The sequence below is a fragment of the Dasypus novemcinctus genome, chromosome 16 (genome assembly GCF_030445035.2).
Source record: "Dasypus novemcinctus isolate mDasNov1 chromosome 16, mDasNov1.1.hap2, whole genome shotgun sequence".
In the NCBI taxonomy this organism is placed as follows: Eukaryota; Metazoa; Chordata; class Mammalia; order Cingulata; family Dasypodidae; genus Dasypus; species Dasypus novemcinctus.
In genome coordinates this window covers 25948684-25973002 of record NC_080688.1, presented here as the reverse complement: position 1 = coordinate 25973002, position 24319 = coordinate 25948684, and the positions used below count along the sequence as shown (strand labels likewise).

Genomic DNA, 24319 nt, shown 5'->3' with positions numbered 1-24319 from the left:
TCACCTTTTTCTTTGCTTAGTTTGCCAGTAATCTGGCCTTGTTTTTTAAACAATTGCTATAAATTTTCCTCATTGAATACTTCAATTTAACCAAGGAAATGCTCCATCATAATAAATAGATTAGCTTCTTTTAGAGTGTCCTGTGAAAGAAATTAGGAAACTTTTAAAAAGCAGTGATTTATTGTTACCCACTAATGTTTACCAAGTGCATTTCTGTAAAAAAATATGCAAAATGGCCAGTATTTTGAAGCTTTACTTTCTCAATGTTTAATAGCAAGTGGTATGATTATATTACAAATATATTGTCACCATTTATGAACTCATTTCCTCAGTTTTATATTTCAGGAACTATGAAAATACAACTGTTGGTACATGCATTTTTAGAATTAAAAGAATTGATAAGGAGAACCAAAAAAAAAAAAAATTAACCAGAATTTTAAACAAAATGTTTATGTACTGTGTTAACGATTAACCACAAATAGGAAGAAGCATCACCTTAGGAAGTTTCAAAGCAAACTATTTAGCCTTAAAAGTATAAAGACTACAGAAAGAGGTTATATAGAGTGTTTATAGTGTCCAATTATATTTCAAGATGTTTGAATTTGAATATAGGAATTTAGATTAGAGTGTTTTATAAAAGTAAAGGAGTTTGCATATTAGTATACCTAGAATTAAAGACTCCTCCATTTAACTATAAAGTTAAAACATCCTAAATGGCATGTTTTAATAACTTCAGGTATATTCCTTAAGTAATAGGATCTTGGCCTAGTATGGTAAATTGCAATCCATTTATAACCCTAGAACCTTTTATTTAGCTAGGACTGTTAGCAGCTTCTTTGATTAAACCCACTTCAAGAGTTGTGGAATACTAGCAATTACCATGTTTGATTTTTAGCACCTTTTATTTTTCACGTTCCCCTGTGGTAACAAAGCTTAGAAGAAATGAAATAGTGTTTAGGTTTCCATTTGTACAAGATGGCTGAGCGCACAGCGTAGTGGTGGTGGTGGGGATTCTTTTTTTTTTTTTATAACCACTTTATGATCAATTAAAAGAAATTCCCCTGTAGTAATTTGCATGTGCTGCTTTTACTCCTCTGTTTTGTGACATATGTGGTATACTTTAAACACAAAGATCTGAATTTTAATTTTTTAGGGTTTTTCTAATCAATATCACAAACTTGACTCTACCTGAATCTTCCACAAACAAAACATGTACAGTTCTCAAATTTGAAAATCAATACTTTCAAATAAATACAGTTTTATTATGTGTTTTATGTGGATAAATTATATTCCCCTAGTTACAAAGCTTGAGTTTTAGTTTTTGGTGGAGTGATTTTATAGAGGGAAAAAATATATGTGTCAAAAATTTTAAATGGAGGAAAAAAAAGGCTATTATGAATGCTGAATTACCATAAACAGTAAAATGTCACTCTTTAGCAATGTCTATAAAAATTACATAAGCTCTTTTTTTTTTTTACTTATATACCAGAAAAATAAATGAGAAGTTGTGCTTACTTCTCGTTTTCTGAATGTATGCAAATAAATATAACAAATTTTTAAATTTTGTTACATGAAATAATAGTCTGGCAAATACTCTCTTTGACGTTGATGTAAATACAGTAGTCAAGAAATTTCTAATGTACTTGCCAAAAAAATGTAAAATTATTTATTGCAAATACCAAAACTAATGGGTTTTTTTTGTAAAAAATGTTAGCTTAATGGTTTTCCTTAAAAACTGAATTTCTACCAATGCCTAGCAACTTAAAGTGAGTCTGTCACATAATTGTAGTTGAGATATTGCGGAATATTTAAGACTAAAACTCTATAAAGGATGCATTTGGGCAGAAACCTAGGGGAAAAAAAAAACCTTTGGCTTTTAAAAGTATTAATTTTATATGTATACATTTGAGTAAGTTCAGCTTTAGTTATATCATCCTGTCTACAGAAAAATGTTTCATTTTGTCATGGCTAAATGGACCTCCATGTAATGTATATATTTATGATGAACTAGCTGAGACTGGGTGATTTTGTCAGTTTCCTTTAGTGACATCAAAATTTTTTGTAGTAATATCAGTCCTATTTTTAGAGGGAGAAATACCAATTTATGCTTTATAGAATGAGTTTCTATGTTAGTAATATATTAGTAGAAAGGCACTGTATGATAACTAATTGAGGACATATTCAGAATGCTATCGTACTCGATTTTCTTATGTAGATTTTGCTTTTATGCATAGTATTTTCAGCTGTTGATATTCTCTTTCCTCCCCAGTTCACCCCTAAACTCTGTGATTCTCTTACCTATATCTATTACTATACAAATATAGTGAAAATATAGTTTTATCTGGCATACTTATTTCCAAATTGATACATTACCACTTTACTCTGATAAATTAGAATTAAAATACCTAATTTTTACTCAAGAGAATTGCATTTTAGAAATAGATATTTAGAAGAGACTATATAAATTACCTAATATTTTATTTCCCTACTACTAAACTACATTTCTCAGTCAATTTAGAGATGAGAAAGCTGTAAGGATTTGTTTTCTAAAATGGTGGTGCACTTTTTTCAATGTTATTTTTCTGGCAAAGTAACATAAATAAGTTACATTTATATAACTAATTCTTAAATATATTAGCTGTGATTAGTTGAACTATTACAGAGCAAAGGAGCATACTCCCCGAATTAAGCATAGAAGAGTCCTGTTAAAGTTATGAAATCATTCTTCCCTGTGAAGCCCCAGAGAATCTTCTTTTTTTTTTTATTTTTTAAAGATTTATTTATTTAATTTCCCCCCCTCCCCTGGTTGTCTGTTCTCGTGTCTATTTGCTGCGTCTTGTTTCTTTGTCCGCTTCTGTTGGTGTCAGCGGCACTTGTGGGCGGCGCCATTCCTGGGCAGGCTGCACTTTCTTTTCACGCTGGGCGGCTCTCCTCACGGGCGCACTCCTTACGCGTGGGGCTCCCCCACGCGGGGGACACCCTTGCGTGGCACGACACTTCTTGCGCGCATCAGCGCTGCGCATGGCCAGCTCCACACGGGTCAAGGAGGCCCGGGGTTTGAACCGCGGACCTCCCATATGGTAGACGGACGCCCTAACCACTGGGCCAAAGTCCGTTTCCCCAGAGAATCTTCTTGAAGTCAGTTTGTTCGGGGAAGACTCTCAGCTGGAAGACTGAGATTAGAAATATCTACAGATCACTAAAACAGGACTCTCACTTAGGGGAGATCTGATGTAAAGACCCTTCCCCAAATTGCTAAAGAAAGCCAATTTTTATTTTGTAAGTATGAAAAGAAATCCAGAGATTTGGAAAGATCAACTAAATGAAAGAAAAGAAAGGCCAAGATGCACAAACAGAATAATTGATTCTGGAGAATGTAAATAATGTAGGAAGCAGAAGGGTAAATTCATAGTATCCTTTGAGATTACAGAAGGCAATTGATCTATCACCAATAACAACAAAAGGCTGCTATGAAAAAGAGTAATCAGAGAACAAGAAGTTTCTTGGAATTAAAAATGTGATAACTGAAATTTTATATTCTATAAAGGAAGGAATAGACAGGACATTGCTGAAGATCTAATCTGAGATCTAGGAAAAAGGCACTATATAAAACATATAAGAAAAAAAAGAAATGTTGAGAAACACATCCAGGACATACATTTATTCATTTTATAAGAAGGTGCAACTGCTGGGATGAATTTCTTTTTTTTAATTGAGAAAGTTTGCTTTAACTGAAAAAAAACATATCAAAGGAGAATAAAAAGTGGGGCACATCTAGGTAGGTACATCACAACTTCAAGGATAGTGATAAAACATCCCCTAAGCTCTCAGGATCAGTGGGAAACATATTACTTAGGAAGGAAGGAGACTGGCCTCAGATTTTTCATGCTTATGTTCCTAGAAGACAAGAGGAGATTATTATAACATTCCAAGAAAAATTATTTTGATACCAGAATTCCTTTCCCAACCAAGTGTAAGGCTAAAGAAAAATTTCTTTTTATTCCCCTTTCTGAAAAAAACTATTTAGGTTTATTACTTTCAGTAATACAAAGTACAAATCTAAGAGAAGGACATGAAGACTGATGCAGGATTTGATGAAAAATTCCAGAATGACAGTAATGAACAGTTGGCTTATTTTAGAAAAAGATGTCAGAGGAGTTTATGAAGAATGTTATCAAGAAAAGAGTAGATACCGATCGATGCACATATTTTGTGAGTTAGATTCTGAGAGTTCAGTAGTGTCCAGATATTGGTTATATGAAAGCATGTTGACTTTTCTGGTGAATGAGCAAAAAGGCAGAAACTCCAAGGAAAATAAATTGTATCAACAATTCATTCACCAAAATGAAGTAAGCTAAAATGTGGCATGATTGTGGGCAGCTCATAGAGTATAAGAATGATTTCTGAAATAACAATAGTAGATCGTGCCTGCTCAGGTAATTTAGAAGGGCCAAGAAGACAGACCTGAGATTTAGACACTCACTCTGTTTAACTTTACTATTCCTCTTAGTTAAGTTAAAACAAAGTCACATATAATACTTTTAAATAAAATATAAAGAATGGCTCTCTTGGGTGGTGGGATTATTTTATGGGTGACTTTTATTTTCTTTCTTACCCATGTCTGCTTCTTCCCAGGTTTTCTAACGTGAATTATTTACTATTATAAGAGAATAAATGTTGTTTAAAAGTAAATGAAACAAAAGCAGTTTTAGTAAATTAAGATCACTAAAGAAGTATAGTTTAGGATTTTACATATACATATGTATAGACTAGCCCACATCTGAATAAAAATGGCATATAAAACAAATACTATACCAAATGTAAAGGTAGTTTTTTTCTGGTGTAAACAGAATGCTTAATAAATTCTGGTCATGTACATTACTCAAAAAAAATTAACTTTGTAGGATTTTGACAGTGTTAAACAAGGTATAAACAATTCTTTCTACTCTGTTCTTTTGATTGGTTATATTAGTAAAGATGGTCAGACTCTAATACTCCCATAATATCTGGATTTTAATCCCTGGCTTTATAGTTTTGGGCAAGTTGGTTAACCTGTATGTGCTCAGGTTCCACATCTGTGAAATAGAGATTACAGTACACACTTCATGGGACTATTGTAAAAGTTAAATAGATTAATTTATGAATGCATGTAAAATATTGCCTGACACAATAAGGAATTGACACAAATATTAGCTTAAAGAAAGAGTGAAAATCTGAAATAAGATTATATTAAACATTGCCAGTTATTTAAAGTGATTCAGAATCATACTTTGTAGAAAGAAGTCATTTCTATTTACCATTAAAAAGATAAAAAATTTAATCAATGTTCTAAGGTTTATCATCATTTAGCATAGTCAGTCATGGCTTTTTTCCTTTGTAAACTTTACTTAAGTCATGAATGAGGTGTTTTTATCTTATTTCATGGAGTATATAAATCAAATTATTGTGTATCTGAGATGTGAATGCTTAAAATCAAGGAATAGAGAATATCAAGTTCATATTTGAAATTCAACTTTAATGTCAGGTAGGTCTGTTTAACAGTGTTACATTATTGCTTATTTTTTAAAATCAAAACATTTTACATGTAATTAAATAACAAGCTCATTTAATATCATTTGCAAGCTTAGATTTTTGTGACAGTTTCCTCAAAATAATCATGAAATAAAAAGTGTAAGTTATTGTTTTGAATGTTCATAGAAAGATCACAGATTATGACATCGTTTCACTGGGTGTTGGTTATAGTTTATCTGCACTATATTCAGTGCTTTTCATGTTTTCAGAAATAACATTGCATGATGGTTGTTCATACCAGTTTTGGAGTCAGAAACCTGAGTACAAAGACCTAGCTCTGTCACTTATTAGCTAGATGGTTATGGGCAAATTAATTATTATTAACATTATTGTATAGTATAATAGTATTTTGGATATGTAAGATAGATGCAAGAATGAATGAGAATTTATAAGCTTGCATAAATATATTTATTTTATGTTTTGTTTCGTTTTTAATTTCTCTCCCCTTCCCACCCCCCACCCCGGTTGTCTGTTCCCTATGTCTATTTGCTGCGTCTTCTTTGTCCGCTTCTGTTGTTGTCAGCAACAGGGGAATCTGTGTTTCTTTTTGTTGTGTCATCTTGCTGTGTCGCTCTCCGTGTGTGCTGTGCCATTCTTGGGCAGGCTGCACTTTCTGTCACGCTGGGCAGCTCTCCTTACGGAGCGCACTCCTTGCGCGTGGGACTCCCCTACGTGGGGGACACCCCTGCTGGGCATGGCACTCCTTGCGCGCATCAGCACTGCGCATGGGCCAGCTCCACACGGGTCAAGGAGGCCCAGGGTTTGAACCGCGGACCTCCCATGTGGTAGACGGACGCCCTAACCACTGGGCCAAGTCCACTTCCAATCATTTTATGTTTTAACCGAGGATAATTTTCTCTAAAAAGTTCTCTTCCACTCGTTAAGTTGTAGAAACTCTTTCTAAAATTGTTAGATCGTGGCAGTAAATTGCAGTAAAAATGAACAAGGTTTCATTATATTGTGCCCTCCCCCATCTCTATCCCCACTTCCATTTCCCCCTCCCTCTTCCTTGAGAAGTACTAAAGCATATTTTACCCAAGGGGTTGTCAACTATGACTAATACTTTCATATATAAAATAATAAATTCCACCAGACAGACATGGAATATCTGCTCTAAGAAAATTGTTTCTTTGTTCACTCTATGTCTTCCCTCTTCTTTCTGCCTCCGCCCACCAAAATGAAAAGTCTGTATTCCACATAGTTCTGCTTTATACTTGAAAGGCTGGTGATTTCCATTGTTCTCACTCTAAAGGGCCACAAGCCCCCATTGTAACCCTGTGATAAATGAAAGAAGTGACCTTAGTCAGCTTGAAACTTTTTACACTCAAATCTTCTGGTACAAGGTTAAGCAAATATGATAAGTTATGGGTTTGGACTTCAGCCTTTTTAACTAGCGGATGTGATTTATTGAATTTGGCAGTAGTTGATGGTAAATGAATATTTTATTTAAATGTTTTTAATTTACACAATTCGATTTAAACCTGGGGCTAACGTCAGGTCCTCTGTACTTTTCCACTACACCATACTGATTATAGCTGAATATGAAGATTTCAGAATTAGATGGTCCAGATGACAATGTATAACCTCAAAGTGAATTTAATGTATATTTACTTGATTTCATTCCTATTATGAATTGTATCAACACTTCACTCTTCCTCATTATGTTTGAACATATCACTAGCTATTGGGTAAAAATAGTGCTGAAAATGAAATTAGTTGAATTTTTAATTTGTTTTTTGCCCCCAAGCCTATTAACAAATTTTAAATCCTTAGTAAAAGGATATGTTTTCATACATAACGTATTCCTACAAAAGTACCTACATGTTACATGATTTGTACTCAGAACATTAAGAAAATTATAAAAATCCCTCAGTGTGGTATTTATACTACTCTGGTTTGGTTTATTCTATACATTGCATAATGTAGTCATTATTTAAGACTTAGGTTAAACTTTAATTGTAAGCAAATTAATGCTTTAATGTTTTATTATAGAATTTTCAAATATATACAAAAGTAGAAAGAATATTATTATGAACCCACATGTACCTATTATCCAGTTTTGATAATTACCACTTCACAGCCAATCTTGTTTTACCACTCTCCATTCTTCCCCACACCATTGTTTTGAGTCGTTTCATTGGAAAACGTTTCATTATGTATCTCTAAAAGATAGGGATGCTTTTTTTTAATTTAAATGTAGTCACACTACTGTTGTCATACCTAAACTAGTAATTCTTCTTACTATTAGGTATCTAGTCATTTTTCTAAGTTCTGATTGGCTCAAAAAGTTGTAAGTTTCTTTTCAACTTTTTCAAAGTCAGAACCCACATGAAGTCTGTGTATTGTAATTGATCAATGAAAGAAATCCTTTTTTTTTTTAATTAAACGGTTTTTCACCACTGCTTCTCAAAATGTTGACACAGTGTATGACTGTGTAGTATTTTATGTTTTCTAATTTTCTTTTCCTTCACAAGTGAGCAGTCTTCAGATCTTCTGAAGAAAGTCTACAGATTTGCCACTTTTATCACATCTAACAATTTCTCTTTAATTATATTATTAATAGTATCAACAATTTTTCCATTTACATAAAGTAGAAACACATTGCATTAATATTTAAAATATTACACAAACACCACTATGTAAAATAGTGCTATTGTTTAGAAATAAACTTTTGGCTGACTGAAAAATGTCCAGCAGCTGGTGCATAAAAGTATGAGCTCAATATAGGAAGATAGGTGTATCAAGTGCATAATATATGAAAGGGCAGGGTATATGAAAGCTAAGGATTGATTGTTAGGCAAATTAAGTAACAGATACATGCTTCACCTGGCAGATGATAAGGAATCTAATGGCATGTGAATGAAAGTTTTGTCACCTTTTCAAATTGCCAAGTTTGGAGGAAACAGTGAATTAGCTAGACAGTAGTTAGTGGCATCATTAGTTTTTACCAGTACAATATATAAAATTGTTAAGTGGGAAAATTTTGTATTTGATGTTTTTAACCCTTCCTGCCATCCAACCAAAATTAAATTTGATTTCTTATTGGCTTATTATGGTTATAAAACTCCTTATTGGTACATTTAGTCAGTATTAAGGGCCTACTATATACTAGGCATTATGAAGTCACTAAGTATAAGACACACTTATATTTGAAGTATTCATTGAATAATGTGGAAAACAGTAGCAGAAAATTAAAGCTGCCTTAGCAGGTGTTATTCTCCCCCAAAGATCCCTAAGTTCATTTTCTGGATGCTATATGTATGCAGGTACAAGGTTAATTAAGGTGGTATACTTTTAATGGGCTTACAGGAAGGTAATTGTGGGTATGTATAAACATATAAATATGTATGTATGCATATATGTATATAAATATTTTTAAAATCACTTATTGCTCTAGAGTAGGTAGAATGCATTGGACATGTATTATGGAGCAGATAACCTTTCCTTTGCCCCCTTGCCTTTTCTGGGAAATGGATGATCTTGGACCTCCTATATCTAATGATTGGAATAACAAGAAGGAAAAAAAATTTACTCCTTTTGGAATGTTTTTTTTTTCTTTTTTAAAGATTTATTTATTCCCCTCCCCCATCTCGTTTGTGCTCGCTGCCTGTTTTCTGTGTCTTGTCTTCTCTTTAGGAGGCACTGGGTACCGAACCTGGGAACTCTGGTGTGTGAGCCACCTCAGTTCCCTGCTTCGTTGCGTCTCTCATTGTCTTCCCTCTTTGTGTCTTCTTGTTGTGTTATATTGTTGCATCACTTGCTGTGTCAACTCACTGCATTGCTCATCTTCTCCAGGAGTCACTGGGAATCAAACCTGGGACCTCCCATGTGGTAGGTGGGAACTCAATTGCTTGAGTCATATCCGCTTCCCTGGAATGGTTCTAAACTGGAGGTGTTCCCAAGGTGTGACTGAAAGGTTGACTTTATCTCTTTCCCATCCACTGCAGATAAAGATACAGCTTAAGTAAACACCAACACAAACAACATCCTCAACACAAGTCCCATCCCTAACATCTTCCCCACAAGAGATTACATTCTACCCCTAAGCCCTTCCTAATGTAAATTCATGAGCCATCACTCTCCTTCACCACTGATCTAAAATATCTCCTAGTTAAGCAGATGGAAAATAAAGAACAACTGATCAGAACCCACAATTTTAAATAGGCATGGATGTTTGGGGAAGAGGATATGGTATACCAGTATGACTAATTTGTGTGTAGCAAGGAGGAATGGAAGACAAAATGCAGTGTAGAACACTACTGAAGCAGACAAAACACCTTAGGCTACATCCCTTAATTTTGACGGGACCTTGGACAAGCACTTAAGGGCTCTGAATCTGTTTCCTTATCTGTTAAATGGAGATGATAATGTGTCGCATACAGCTGTTGTGAAGATCAAATATTATTTGCCTAGGAAATAGTGGAGATGGTGGACCAATTTTTTAAGTGTTGATACCATCTTTGGGAGCCCTCAGGTAAACCGAAGAGACGTAAGATCTGTAGTGCTGGCCACATTGTCATTTCAGGTAATTAATCTGTTGATCTAAGCAAGAAGCGACGGGAACCTGATCTGAGACAGTGGCAATAGGAGTAGAAAAAAGATGGATTTAAGAGATATTCCAGAAATTAGAATTCTGAACAGTTAACTTAGAAATTGAGGAATTGAGAGAGTTGAAAGTGGCTTAGAGCTTTTTAAGTAGGAGTAACTGGATTGATGATGTCAGATAGGGATTATGGTTAAGCAGCAAGAGGAAGCAGTTCTGGAAAGAAAAGAATGAGTTAAATGTTTTCAATTTGAGTTTAATGTGGTTGAGAGGAGCCCAAGAAGTTTCCAGTTAGTGGATTTGGGTCTCAGAATTGGGAGGTAGAGACCTGGACTTGATGATAAGATAAAGTCATTAAGTTTAGTGTCATGATATATTTAGTTTTTACCATCATCCATATTGGGCATTAATAGTAATTATTAATATAATTCAAACAATTTTTTAAAAATTTATGCTTTTATTGGGCACCCACTTAATGGCAGGTGCTGTATTAGTTACTAGGGACACACGGATGATTAGACATGGTCCCTGTCCTCTAAAAACTGACACTCTAGAGGAGAGATTGGTAAAGTACTACAGGTGATGAGTGCATACTTACAAAGGCATGTACAAAACTCTTTTTATTACATTTCATATTGCTTGATTAAAAGTTGTCTTACATAGGTAGTGGTAAAAATTGTGGGCGTGCATAAGTTTACCTGTAAAGGCCTTGTAGAGAAGGTTCCAGGAGAACTGTGGTGGGAGGATTCTTGCATAGAGAGGGAGAACTAGATCAGTTTGGGTCTAGTCAAGAAACAGAAACCACACCATTTATTTGAATAGAGAAACAATTTTATAAAGGATTATTAACTAGGTAACTGAAGAAGCAAAACAAGAGAAAACATGGACGTTTTTACAGAGTTAGCAATTACAGAAAGCTGCTCCTAGACTTACTAAAACTTAGAAGTTTAGAGGAGGAGACCCACATTGCAGACACTCAGACCTCTGCAGAGAGGATGCTGCTTGACTGCTACTGGGAGCATGGAGGAGAAACTCCATGAGACTGGTTGGGACCCAGACCTCCAAAGAGGGGGCTCTAGCAGTTTGAGACTGGCTCAGGAAAAACTGAGAACCAGGCTCAGCTACTGCCGAGCAACAGGAAATCCACAGAAGACTAAGGAAGGAGCAAGTTCCCTCATCCCTTATCCCTGCCATCACCCTCCAGTACCCAGTACTGGCTAGGGCTTACTAGCAAAGCAGAAATGTGGTTTTCAGGGTGTAAGCCTCAGTATCCCAAAGCTAAATACAGAATGGTGGGTTCAGAGCCAAGAGACAATAGCTTAATAACTGGCATTATCCATCCTTTGGCTTCTTGGTATACACACATATTTCAAACAATTGTTTTTAAATCCACCATCTGTTGCTTTCTTATTAGGCTTGTGAAATGTAATTGCTTTGTCACAGGCCAGCATGAGAAGTCAAAACTCTTCTCTGCTGGTTATTTTGGAGGAGAGATTTCCTTTATATACTTTTTTTCAGTTTTGTAAGAATTTAATTTGTAAACAAATACAGAACCATAAAGACACTTCAACAAATATTTTTTCATATAAAACTGTCTCTGTGTTAAAGTTTACATTACTATGGAACTGAAATTTTAGTGTCTGAGACTTTAAGCCACACAAAAAAATAAGACTCCTTCTCTTAAAGCATCAGCAAATACTTTATGCCTGTTGTTCTAGTAGCCTACTTTATAGTTGTAAAAGATCTTCCAAAGATGGGATGATGGTGCATGCAAGGGAGATGGCACTGTTTGACTGCTGCTCCATTTGAATAGCATAAAAAAAAGATGGAAATTTATGGTAGGCTCAGAAGGAAAAAAGTGAAGCCTAAGGATGATAGAGATCTCCAATAACAGAGCTATTTTTAAAATATCACTAATCTTAGTTGCAAATACCTGAAAGTACCTTTACAAAAGTGTCCTTTGTGAGCTAGAGCAAATGTACATCACTACTGCAGGATGTTGGAAATGTGGAGACGCATGGGAAAAATACAGCTGGAGAGGCCTGTGGACTGTGGTTAGCAGTAATAATATGATATTCTTGCATCTATGCCAAAGATTTACTGTCCTGATAATGAGGTGTTATGGAAAACATGAGCCACATGAACACTATGGACATGGTAACAATGAGATGATATTATCTTAACTGTAGCAAATATTCCACCACAGTATGATGTATTGATGGAGGGGTATTGTTTGGGAATTCTGCACATGTGCAAGATTGTTTTATAAGTTTACAAATTCTGTTATAAAACAATACATTTAAAAAATAATAATAGGGTGGGTTGGGGGAAAAACGCACCAAATGTAAGATAAGGATTATTTCATAGTAGTAAGATTTTGACAATATTCTTTCATAATTTGTAACAAATATGTCTCACGACAATGCAAGGTGTTGGTGGAGGGTTGATGTATGGGACCCCTGTATGATGCTATACATGTTTGTTTATAAGTTCACAACTTTTACTATACACTTAATTGTTTATGCATGTTCATATATAAATGATATAAAGATAATAGGGTCTGTTGGTGAATAAATACCTTGGTTAGTCGTAATATTTTGACGGTACTCTTTAATGATTAGTTAAAAAGGTTTAACAGCGTTATCGGTGGTAGTGTGAGTTTTGAGAGTCCTGTATAATGTTATAAATGTTTGTTTTTTAAGTTCATAACTATTATTATAGACTTATTGTTTATGTATGAGCGATATACCTCAATAAATTTTTTAAAAAATCAGTAGTCTTAGCTGCAGTTATCTGAAAGAACCTTGAGATGTTTAAGAGCAACTTTCAAATTTATGAAGTGATTTTGTTTTTTTGTTTTTTGTTTTTTTAAGATTTATTTATTTCTCTCCCTTCCCCCCCCCCCCCCCCACCCCGGTTGTCTGTTCTCTGTGTCCATTTGCTGCATCATCTTTGTCCACTTCTGTTGTTGTTAGCCCCACGGGAATCTGTGTTTCTTTTTGTTACATCATCTTGTTGTGTCAGCTCTCTGTGTGTGCGGCACTGTTTCTGGGCAGGCTGCACTTTCTTTCACACTGGGCGGCTCTCCTTATGGGGCGCACTCCTTGCGTGTGGGGCTCCCCTACGCAGGGGCACCCCTGCGTGGCAGGGAACTCCTTGACCTCATCAGCACTGCGCATGGGCCAGCTCCACATAGGTCAAGGAGGCCCAGGTTTGAACCGCGGACCTCCCATGTAGCAGACAGACGCCCTAACTACTGGGCCAAGTCCACCGCCTGTGAAGTGTTTTTAATCAGTAGAGTGTCATTTAATTATTTTGCATTTTTCACAAAGGGAAAATGCTTTCAAGGAAAATTTAATGAAATGTTTTGTGATTGCTTAACCTTTTTATGTCACATTTTCCTGTCTTGGGTCTCAAAAAAGATTGTAGAGAATAAATTGAGAAATACACATTAGAAAATTTTAAAGGAACATTTTGACGGAAGTAGTTTTCTATGATTTTTAAAATACTCAAATTTAGTGAAGAAATGAACACTAGAGATTTAATAATTTAGAATAAAGTTGGAAATAACTTGGTATAATCATAGCCTTGGCCATTTTTTACTACAGAAATTTTAGGATTTGGAGATTTTCAGTGATTTTCTCACTATAACAATCATTTTACAAAAGACGAAAATTTTTTAGTTCCTCCTTACTAGAATTCCAGGACTAGGTTGTTCTGGGTTGTCATAGTAGATCAGAAAGGTTGGGAATACTTAGAGCAGAAAAGTAATTTTACTTTTGGCCTTGTCTACTCTTGGAATGTCATAATTGAGCAGAGTGGTTTTTCCTGAACGTCCACAGACCAGACTCGGAGAGTAATGAAGGCCATTGCAGATGACAGTGGTACAACCTTGTTTGCAGAATGAACTTGATAAGTGATCCTTCACTTGTGATGATTTCCAAATTCTCATCATTGGCTTTATCATAATGCTAACTTACTTAGTTATTTTAGTATTTACTTTTATCCCCTTTATGATTTTTTTGAAAAATGAGCAGTTAGGGGAAAAAAGACATCTGCATTGGAGAATATTGCTTAATTACCTTCCTTCACCTAATGAATCTGGAACACAAACCCATGCCTCTCAGAATATGCATATTTGTATGACACCCTTAAAATAATTTGCATTTAAACCCTTAATGTGCATATTCAAAAATGGTAAGCACTATGATGGAGCTGTTGAGCGAAAAATATTCTAAGGGTATACGTATAATGTATTAATAAAGTGACATTACATGGAAGGAGCTACATAGAAAAATGGGCTATACCAGTTCAGTAATCAAAAAATCAAAATAGTGATACCATTTTATGCCTATGAAATTAGCAAACTTTTTAAATTTTTATCTGATGATAATAGTAATACATCTGTAATATCAAGTCATTAGAAGAAACTCTAGTGTCCCCTCAGGAGAAAAATCAGTTTGAATGTTACATAATAATTCAATGTGACATGCAGCCATTAGAAATAGTGATTAAGAAAATGTAACCTCAAAGAAAAATGTCCATAATCTATTAAATGATAAAAAAGCAAATACGAAATTGTATACGTGCTATGATTTGAGCTGCTTTTTTTGTATAATAGTTATTTTCATGCCCTTAAATCTTGCCTGAAATACCTGTACATTCTTTTTTTAAATAAAAGTTTATTTAAGTATATCATTCATACATGAACATACATAAACAATAACTGTATAGTAAAATATGTGAATTTATAAAATAAACATACATATCATCATACAGGGCTCCCATATATCTCCCTACCACCAATGCCTTGCATTGTTGCGAAACATTTGTTACAAACTATGAAAGAGCATCATCAAAATATTACTACTAACTGTAGACCACATTTTATATTTGGTGTTTTTCACTCTACCCACCCAATTATTAACACCCTATATTAGTATTATATATTTGTTATCATTCAGGAAAAAACATTCTCATATGTCTCCTATGCATTTTTTATCCCTCAGATTCAGCACTACCTTTTTTTTTTTTTAGGTCAATAAAAAGAACTTACTGGGGAGTGGGGGGAAAGAACAGACTTTGCTGAGAAATGGGAGAGAATGAAATACGCACCGAGATTTTATGCGGGCTCCTCCAGGCAGAGAGAGCAAGACTTGGCTTGTGTGGTCACCTTTTAAGCTATTGATTATTCCTGTCGTGCTAATGCTGAGGGAAGGGGCCCCAGCTGTTATTGATTACCCCACCAATAGTGGGGTCCAATGGTGAATATCCCTGGCCTCCCCTAAGTCTGAGAAAGAGTCCCAACTGGAACCTCAAGGCAGGGTCTTGCGGCCATGGTGTCTGTCAGCCATGTTGTGGCTCATCTTCTCCTCGTTTCTTTGTACTAACCTGCCTCAACTTCCCCTCTCAGATAGTCCACACCCTTATTCTTAAGGGGGTGATGAGGGGCAATGGTCATTCTTCTGTAGTTACTTCTTGCTGGTTAGGGCAGTAGTCCCTGCCCGACAGGGTGTAAACCTCACTGGCTATTCTGTTGTTGTTGAGGGGAGACTGGTCCAGCACTCTGGTTGGAACTGGATGAAACCCCTGCATGATTAATAAGGCATTGAATCTGTAAGAAATGAAACTTAATTAGAATTTTGAGGATACACGGTCCCACTGAAAGGATAAAGAAGATGGCGGTAAGCAGGCCCAAAAAGGGCCTTTCTGACTCTCGTGGTCCAGTATGTCATGGCTGGCCCCCTTTTTGGGCACTATGTGCCTGGTGGCGCTTTCTTTATATTTATTGAAAACTTTTTCTAAACCTAGAACATTGTATTGAGGTGTTGTGGGATATACAAAGGAAGAAACAGTTCCCAATTTCCCATAAGACTAATTATCTAATGAGAAACAGCATAAATAGAAATAGTTACATGTAACCCAAAAAGAATAAAATCCTTGAAAACTGCAACCATAGAAAATCTTCAGAACCAAATTATAAGGAGTTAACAAGAGAGAAATAGCATCTACTTTTTAGGTATGTATGTGATTCTTTTCATCAAGGGCCAGAATAAACACTGCTCCCAAGATAGGTGTTCTTTTTGGCAGCATAAAGTTCTGTAGTTTGATACTGTGTATTGCAATATTGGTAACAGCAAATTGAAAACATTTTCAAATATGTATAAGCAGTTACAACGCAAACGTTTTTATCCTGTCAGAATAATTGTATCATTCATTGGAAATTAATTCTGTTGTTTTTTAAGAATATTACCACATCTTCTCCAAAACAGAGCATCATTTTCGTAATGAATTCAGTTTTGTTTTTTTTTAAAGATTTATTTATTTCTCTCCCCTTCTCCCCACCCCCGCCCCAGTTGTCTGTTCTCTGTGTCCATTCGCTGCGTCCTCTTCCCCATTCGCTCCTGTTGTTGCCAGCGGCACGGGAATCTGTGTTTCTCCCTGTTGGCGTCAGCTCTCCGCGCAGGTGGCGCCACTCTTAGGCAGGCTGCATGCTCCTTCGCGCTGGGCGGCTCCCCCTACGGGGAGCACCCCCTGTACGTGGAGCTCCCCGACACGGAGTACACCCCCACGTGGCATGACACTCCTTGCGTGCATCAGCATTGCTCATGGGCCAGCTCCACACAGGTCAAGGAGGCCCAGGATTTGAACCGAGGACCTCCCATGTGGTAGACGGATGCCCCCCAAGTCCGTTTCCCTAGTTCAGTTTCCTTTTCACTTGTTTAGAGACCTGGGCTTTCTTTTCAGTTAAGCATTTAAGCTAGGAAAAACACTTCAATCTGGCTTCTTTTTGTTAGAAAAGATGTAATAAAATAGAATGTAGCAATAGCTATACCTGGATGCAATGTAATAAAACTAAATTTTCATGTACTTTAAAAACGGAATCAAGTGCATTATTTCTTCTAATGTACTTAAGTATATATTAGTATCAATTTTTAAAAATTGCAGATAAGAAATCCGAGGAAAAGAGCAGCTTTTTTCCCAAAGAATCTGATTTAAATGTTCTCTCTCCAGAAAAAAGCACATTTATGCAAAATTTTACATAATACTTTAGTAGCTAATGTTTCCCCTGAATTCAGACCCTTTGTTATGGGCCCCCTATTCTGTATTACACATTTTTATATTATGTGCTTTATACACACACACATGGTGAATTCAGTGTATTTTGTGTTTCAGAAGTGTCAAAAGGACCTCATCCTAAAGCAGATTCTTTATAAAGCTGTTAACACAAATGGTAGCAGAATTCTTACATATTTCTGTTGCATTATTTACATACAAATCTAAATTTATTTATTTATGAATTTTTTGAAATATTTATTCTGTATGTTATGGTTTTCTCTCATTCTTTTTTCCTACTAAGTTTCTTTTTGGCCAATAACATTTTTTTTTCTTATTCTAGATTCTGAAGAGGCGCGGTCTGTAAATCCTTCCAGTGTGGATGAAAATATTGACTCTGAAACGGAGAAAGACTCTCTCATCTGTGAAAGTAAACAAATAATTCCCAGTAAAGCACCTCTTCCATCTGCCCTTGATGAGTATGAGTTCAAAGATGATGATGATGACGAAGTAAATAAAATGATTGATGATAGGCATATTCTTAGGAAAGAACTACGAAAAGAGAATGACTCTGAAGTAGAAAAAAATAGTATTTTTTCAAAACAGGAAAAAGCTTTCTATCCTAAAACATTTAAAGGTAAAAAACAGAAGCCATCTAGGGTTTTGTACTCAAGTTCTGAAAGTTCAGATGAAGAAATTCTTCAGAACAAAAAGATTTCTACTTCATGTTCTGTCCCTGAAACATCAAATTCTGATCTACAAACCAAAAAGGAATATGTAGTTTCAAATGAACACAAACAAAAAGGCAAAGTTAAAAGAAAATTAAAGAACCAAAACAAAAACAAAGAGAACCAAGAACTGAAGCAAGAAAAAGAAGGAAAGGAAAATACTAGAATAACAAACTTGATGGTTAATACTGCATTAGATTGCTCAGAGAAGTCCAGAGAAGAGGGGAATTTTAGGAAATCTTTTAGCCCGAAAGATGATACTTCATTACATTTATTTCATATTTCCACTGGTAAATCTCCAAAACATTCTTGTGGATTAAGTGAAAAGCAGTCAACACCACTAAAACAAGAACATACTAAAACATGTTTATCACCAGGAAGTTCTGAAATGTCATTACAGGCTGATCTTGTTCGTTATGATAACACAGAACCTGAATTCTTGCCAGAAAGTTCAAGTGTAAAATCTTGTAAACATAAAGAAAAAAGCAAACATCAGAAAGATTTCCACTTAGAATTTGGTGAAAAATCAATTGCCAAAATAAAGGATGAAGATCATAGTCCAACTTTTGAAAATTCAGATTGCACACTAAAAAAAATAGATAAAGAGGGTAAAACTTTAAAAAAACATAAATTGAAACATAGAGAAAGAGAAAAAGAAAAGCATAAAAAAGAATTTGAAGGTGAAAAGGAAAAATACAAAAATAAGGATGGTGCCAAAGAGCTTCAGAGGAGTGTAGAATTTGATAGAGAATTTTGGAAAGAGAATTTTTTTAAAAGTGATGAAACTGAAGATCTATTTTTAAATATGGAACATGAGTCCCTAACCTTAGAAAAAAAATCAAGGTTGGAAAAACACATAAAAGATGATAAATTAACCAAGGAGAAGCATATCTCAAAAGAGAGGAATTTTAAAGAAGAACGGGAAAAGATTAAAAAAGAAAATGAGAAATCTTTGAAGGAGGAAAAAATAAAAGATTTAAAAGAAGAAAGAGAAAATGTACCAACAGATAAAGAAACAGAACTCAGCTCTTTGGGTGTAAGTGCCAAGGAGGAATATATGGAAAAAGAAATAGATATTGAAAAGCAAGAAAAGCATATAAGAGAAAATAAGGAAAAATCTGAGAAAAGATTCCAAACTAAAGAAAAGGACACTGAGAAAATAGATAGAAAAAATTCTGAAAAAGAAAAAAAAATGAAACAAGATCATAAGTCAGAGAAAGATAAATTAGATCTTAATGAATCTGTCGATAGAATAAAAGAAAAGGACAAGCTATATTCACATCACCCAGAGAAATGCCATAAAGAAGGAGAGAAAATTAAAAACATTACTATTCTTAAAAAAACAGATGACAGAGAGAAGAATAGAGAAAAGATTGATAGAAAACATGACAAAGAAAAACCTGAAAAAGAGAGGCATTTAGCAGAAAGCAAAGAAAAATACTTGATGGAGAAAAAAACTAAACAATCAGATAATAGTGAATATACAAAATCAGAAAAAGGCAAAAATAAAGAAAAAGACAGGGAGGTAGATAAAAAGGAAAAATCTAGAGATAAGGAAAGTATAAATATAACTAACTCCAAACACTTACAGGAAGAGAAAAAGTCAAGTATAGCAGATAGTAGTAAAGCACAACATGAAAAATTTTTTTCCTTTAAAGAAAAAACAAAAGATGAACCTTTGAAAACTCCAGATGGAAAAGAAAAAGATAAAAAAGATAAAGATATAGACAGATATAAAGAACGAGACAAGCATAAGGATAAAATTCAACTAAATAGTTTACTCAAATTAAAATCTGAAGCAGATAAGCCCAAACCTAAATCATCACCAGCATCAAAAGATACTCGACCTAAAGAAAAGAGGTTAGTGAATGATGATTTAATGCAGACAAGTTTTGAAAGAATGCTAAGCCTTAAAGACCTAGAAATAGAACAGTGGCACAAAAAGCATAAGGAAAAAATTAAACAAAAAGAAAAGGAACGGTTGAGAAACCGTAATTGTTTAGATCCTAAAGTAAAAGATAAAGAAAAAACAAAGCATATACTAGCAGAATCCAGAAATAAAGAACCTATTAGATCAAAGAGTTCAGAGTTGACTGATTCTTACAATAAGGAGAAACAATCTAAAGATGCTGTAGGTAATAGATCACAATCTGTTGACACCAAAAATATAATGAATTTAGGGAAGTCATCCTTTATTTCAGATAATAGCTTAAACAGGTCTCCTAGATCAGAAAGTGAAAAGCTGGGGCTCAGCTCTAGATCTGTATCCATGATTTCGGTTGCTAGCTCAGAAGATTCCTGCCATACCACAGTGACAACCCCAAGGCCTCCCATTGAATATGACTCTGACTTTATGTTAGAGGGTTCTGATTCCCAAATGTCTTTTTCCCAGTCACCTTTTCTGCCAATTGCCAAATCTCCTGCCCTTCATGAAAGGGAGTTGGATAGCCTGGCTGAACTGCCAGAGCGGATTAAACCACCATATGCAAACAGACTACCAGCATCCCATCTCAGGTCATCTTCTGTAGAAGACGTTAAACTAATTATAAATGAGGGTAGGCCTACTGTAGAAATTCGAAGATGTAGCATGCCGTCTCTCGTTTGTGAACATACAAAACAATTCCAAACAATATCAGAAGAAAGCAATCAAGGTAGCTTGTTAGCTGTGCCCAGAGTTATATGTCCTTCTCCCAAACCTGAAGTCTCCTCAAATGTACCTGAAAGAGACCTTTCAAATATGTCTAACATGCATTCCAGTTTTGCAGCCTCTCCAACTACATCTGTAAACAGCAAATACAATTCAGCTGATATAAATGTTATCAAAAGTACTGCTCCAATAAATACTCTAATGGAAAGTCCTATACATTTTGAGCCATCTCATCAGGTTGGTGTGATCCAAAATAAATCATGGGAGGGTCCTATTGATAGACTGGAGTCATTAAGCACAAATGACTTTATCTGCCCAAATTCTAGTATACCTGATCAAGATTCCTCTTGTCAGGACTTTTGTACTTCGGAAAGCAAAAAATTGAAAGAGCAGAATACTGAACTTTTGTCTCTGCACCAGTCTGAATTGCCAGGAAATTCATCCGCTCAGGATCCAGCATGTTTTATGCCTTCACAACAACCTTGTTCTTTTCAAAGCCAATCACTTTCAGATGCTGAATCCATTTCTAAACATATGTCTTTGTCATATATTGCCAATCAAGAGCTGGGTGTTTTACAACAAAAAAGTTCAGTTCACATGATCACTTCTGTTTCAGATACTGATAATGAATCAGCAAAAGACTTGGAAAATAGTTTTGCCCCAGCAGATATTCAAAAAACAGATGCCTTTGTCTCAGAGTATTCTGAAAGCACCATTCAAGAAGCATCACCAAATTTTGAGAAGGCTAATACTTCACCTGAACTACCATTAGAAAAGGATTTTAATGGAAATGATGCCTCTTCCCAGCTGAATGCACATTATGCATTTAGCAAGGTAATGTATAAGTCTTCCAATGGTCATGAAATTGAAAATAAAACTGATATCCAAGGTATTTCACATGAAAAAGAAAATGAACTGGAGAGTTTGGTTTTAACTCATTTGAATGATAAGTATGAATCTGATTTATGTGAAATGAATGCAGGGATACCAAAAGGAAACCTAAATGAACAAGATAATCCAAAACATTGTCCTGAAAGTGAAAAGTGTTTGCTTTCCATTGAAGATGATGAATCTCAACAAAGCACTTTGTCAAATCTGGATAACCATTCACAGCAGTCAGCTCAACCAGAAATGCATAAATATGGTCATGTAGTTAAAGTAGAAATAGAAGAAAATGCTGAAGATGATAAAACTGAAAACCAGATTCCTCAAAGGGTGACTAGGAACAGAGCAAATACAATGGCAAATCAAAGCAAACAGATTCTTGCGAGCTGTACACTATTGTCAGAAAAAGACAGTGAATTTTCGTCTCCTAGGGGAAGAATAAGACTAACTGAAGATGATGATCCTCAAGTTCACCATCCACGGAAAAGGAAAGTGTCACGTGTTCCTCAGCCTGTGCAAGTGAATCCTTCTTTGCTACAAGCAAAAGAGAAAACTCAGCAATCTCTGGCAGCCATTGTAGATTCTCTGAAACTAGATGAGATTCAGCCCTACAGTTCAGAAAGAGCAAACCCATATTTTGAATACTTGCACATAAGAAAAAAAATAGAAGAAAAACGCAAATTACTGTGCAGTGTTATTCCTCAAGCACCTCAGTATTACGATGAATATGTGACATTTAATGGATCATATCTCCTGGATGGAAACCCCTTAAGCAAGATTTGTATTCCCACAGTAAGTAACATCTTCCATTTGTTATAGTCTGAAGTGCTCTCCAATAGAAATGTAATGTAAGCCTCATATGTAAATGTAGATTTTCTAGTAGCCACTTTTTAAATGAAGATAGAAACAGATGAAGTTAATTTTATATTTTAACCCAATATATCCAAAATATTGCAACATACAATCAATATAAAAAAATGTGAGATCTTTTCCGTCTTTTTTTATTAAGACTTTGAAATCCAATGTGTTTAGAATACATCACAATGGAGACTAGCCATATTCCAGGTACTCAGTAGCCATGTTTTGCCACTGGACAGCTATGTGTGGCTTACTCAACAGTATTTTCTTTTTCCTTAGCTGCTGTTTCTTTTGTCTCAAAGGAGGTATATTTTTACTTCTTTGAAAGCTAACGCCTCAATATGTCTTTTGATCCTGTTTCCTCCAGTCTTCTCTGGTACCTTCCTTTCCTAAAATGCTGTTTTCATTAGTATATTGTTTAGTTTCACCCTCCATTGGCTTTTACCCAACCACTCCAAACATAATCTGGTCTCTTCCATCCTGGAAAGAGAAGAAAAAATCCCTTGACTGTGTCAATCTATGAAGCTACCACCTTCTTTCTCTTCCTTAAGTGCTACACTGAATAGTCTGTGCCAGATATTTTCTTTTTCTCACTTCACGTTCATTCTTTAACCATTATGCAGTAGCATAGGTCACCAGTGAGCTCATAATTGTTAGATTCATTGGCCTCTCTTCATTTTTCTGTTTGATCTTTGTCACAGTTGACTTTATGACCACCTGGTTCTTAAAATTCTTCCCTCCCTTGTCTTCCATGATGGGGCTCTTCCACTTTCCCTTCCTCATGACTAATCTTTTTTCTATCTCTTTTGATGTCTCCTCTTATCTACCCATCCTTTAAGCATCTGAGTTCCGTTGGTTTGTTCCATGTGCTCTCCAGATGTGACCTTATATATTTCTGTGGTTTCCGTACTCTTCCATGTTCCAGGTACTCCCAACAAATTCTTATGGAAACATGGGAGTGGATGTAGCTCAGTGATTGAGCACCTGCTTCCCATGTATGAGGTCCCAAGTCAATCCTCGGTACCCTCTAAAAAAATAAAGGCACCTTGTTTAATAATATATATTGTTGATTCATTAACATTGAACTCATGGCCAACAGCACTATAACTCATTCTTGAATGAAGCTTGTCTAACACGTTTTTTTTTTTTTTAAATCCTTATGGAACCATATCGTCTATACTGAGCTCCAGAAGCAAATAGATGTGCCTTCTGGGCATCACCACCTAAATGTCCTTCAGGCCCTTGTCATGGGTGGGATTTGCTAGAAAACAAGTTCTGAGGTTTGTGTGCAAGAGGTTTATTAGGGAAGTGGCTGTGCCTCAATCAGATGAGCTGCTATCTACCATATGGGAGGCCCTCCGTTCGCATCCTGGGGCCTCCTTGTGAAGGCAAGCTCGACCGCTCGCTGCGTAGCATCACCCGGTCCGCAGACGCCACAGGGCACCAACTCGGCAAGATGACGCAACATAAATAAAAGAAGGGAGACCAGCGAGAACACAGAAGAGCCACAGTGAATAGACACAGAGAGGAGACAGCAAGCAAGCCGCAAGTGGGGAGGGGAAATGAAATAAATACAGACAGAAGACATACAGCGAATGGACACAGAGAGCAGACAGCACACACACACAAAAGCCACGGTGGGGGGGGATTTTAAAAAAAGCTTTATTAGTAAGTGCAGTGACGAACAAGACACCTACAAGTGTGTGAGGGAAGCAAGACTGGGCAGAGCAAGTTGAACTAGCTGAGTTCCAACAGTGACTGCCCTCAGGGAGGAAGCATAATAACTTTGGAGGTACAAACTCTCTTTCTTGAAGGTAAATTCTGGAATGGGACTCCCCAGAGAGCTGTCAGCCACCAACATTCCCAGCAGGTGGAAGGATGAATCCCTCATTCCAGAAAGGGAAGTCTGATCACAGCAGCATCCATTACACAACTCAAACTTAATTTAATGTGTACTAAAAGAAATTATTTACCCCTCACTCCCTTAAAAAAAAAAAAAAAACTATTCATAATGATGACACCGGAGTAGAA

At 35.6% G+C, this 24319-nt stretch overlaps 1 protein-coding gene across 5 annotated transcripts in view; it reads left to right on the top strand.

The window, feature by feature from the left end:
• ANKRD12 (ankyrin repeat domain 12) overlaps window positions 1-24319 on the top strand; it is a 141444-nt gene that overhangs the window by 94215 nt on the left and 22910 nt on the right. For all 5 annotated transcript variants that reach the window (XM_023587578.2, XM_058277372.1, XM_058277371.2 and 2 more), the window contains one exon: window positions 17514-22222. In XM_023587578.2, coding sequence (XP_023443346.2) covers window positions 17514-22222 — 4709 coding nt within the window. The remainder of the gene's footprint in view (window positions 1-17513; window positions 22223-24319) is intronic.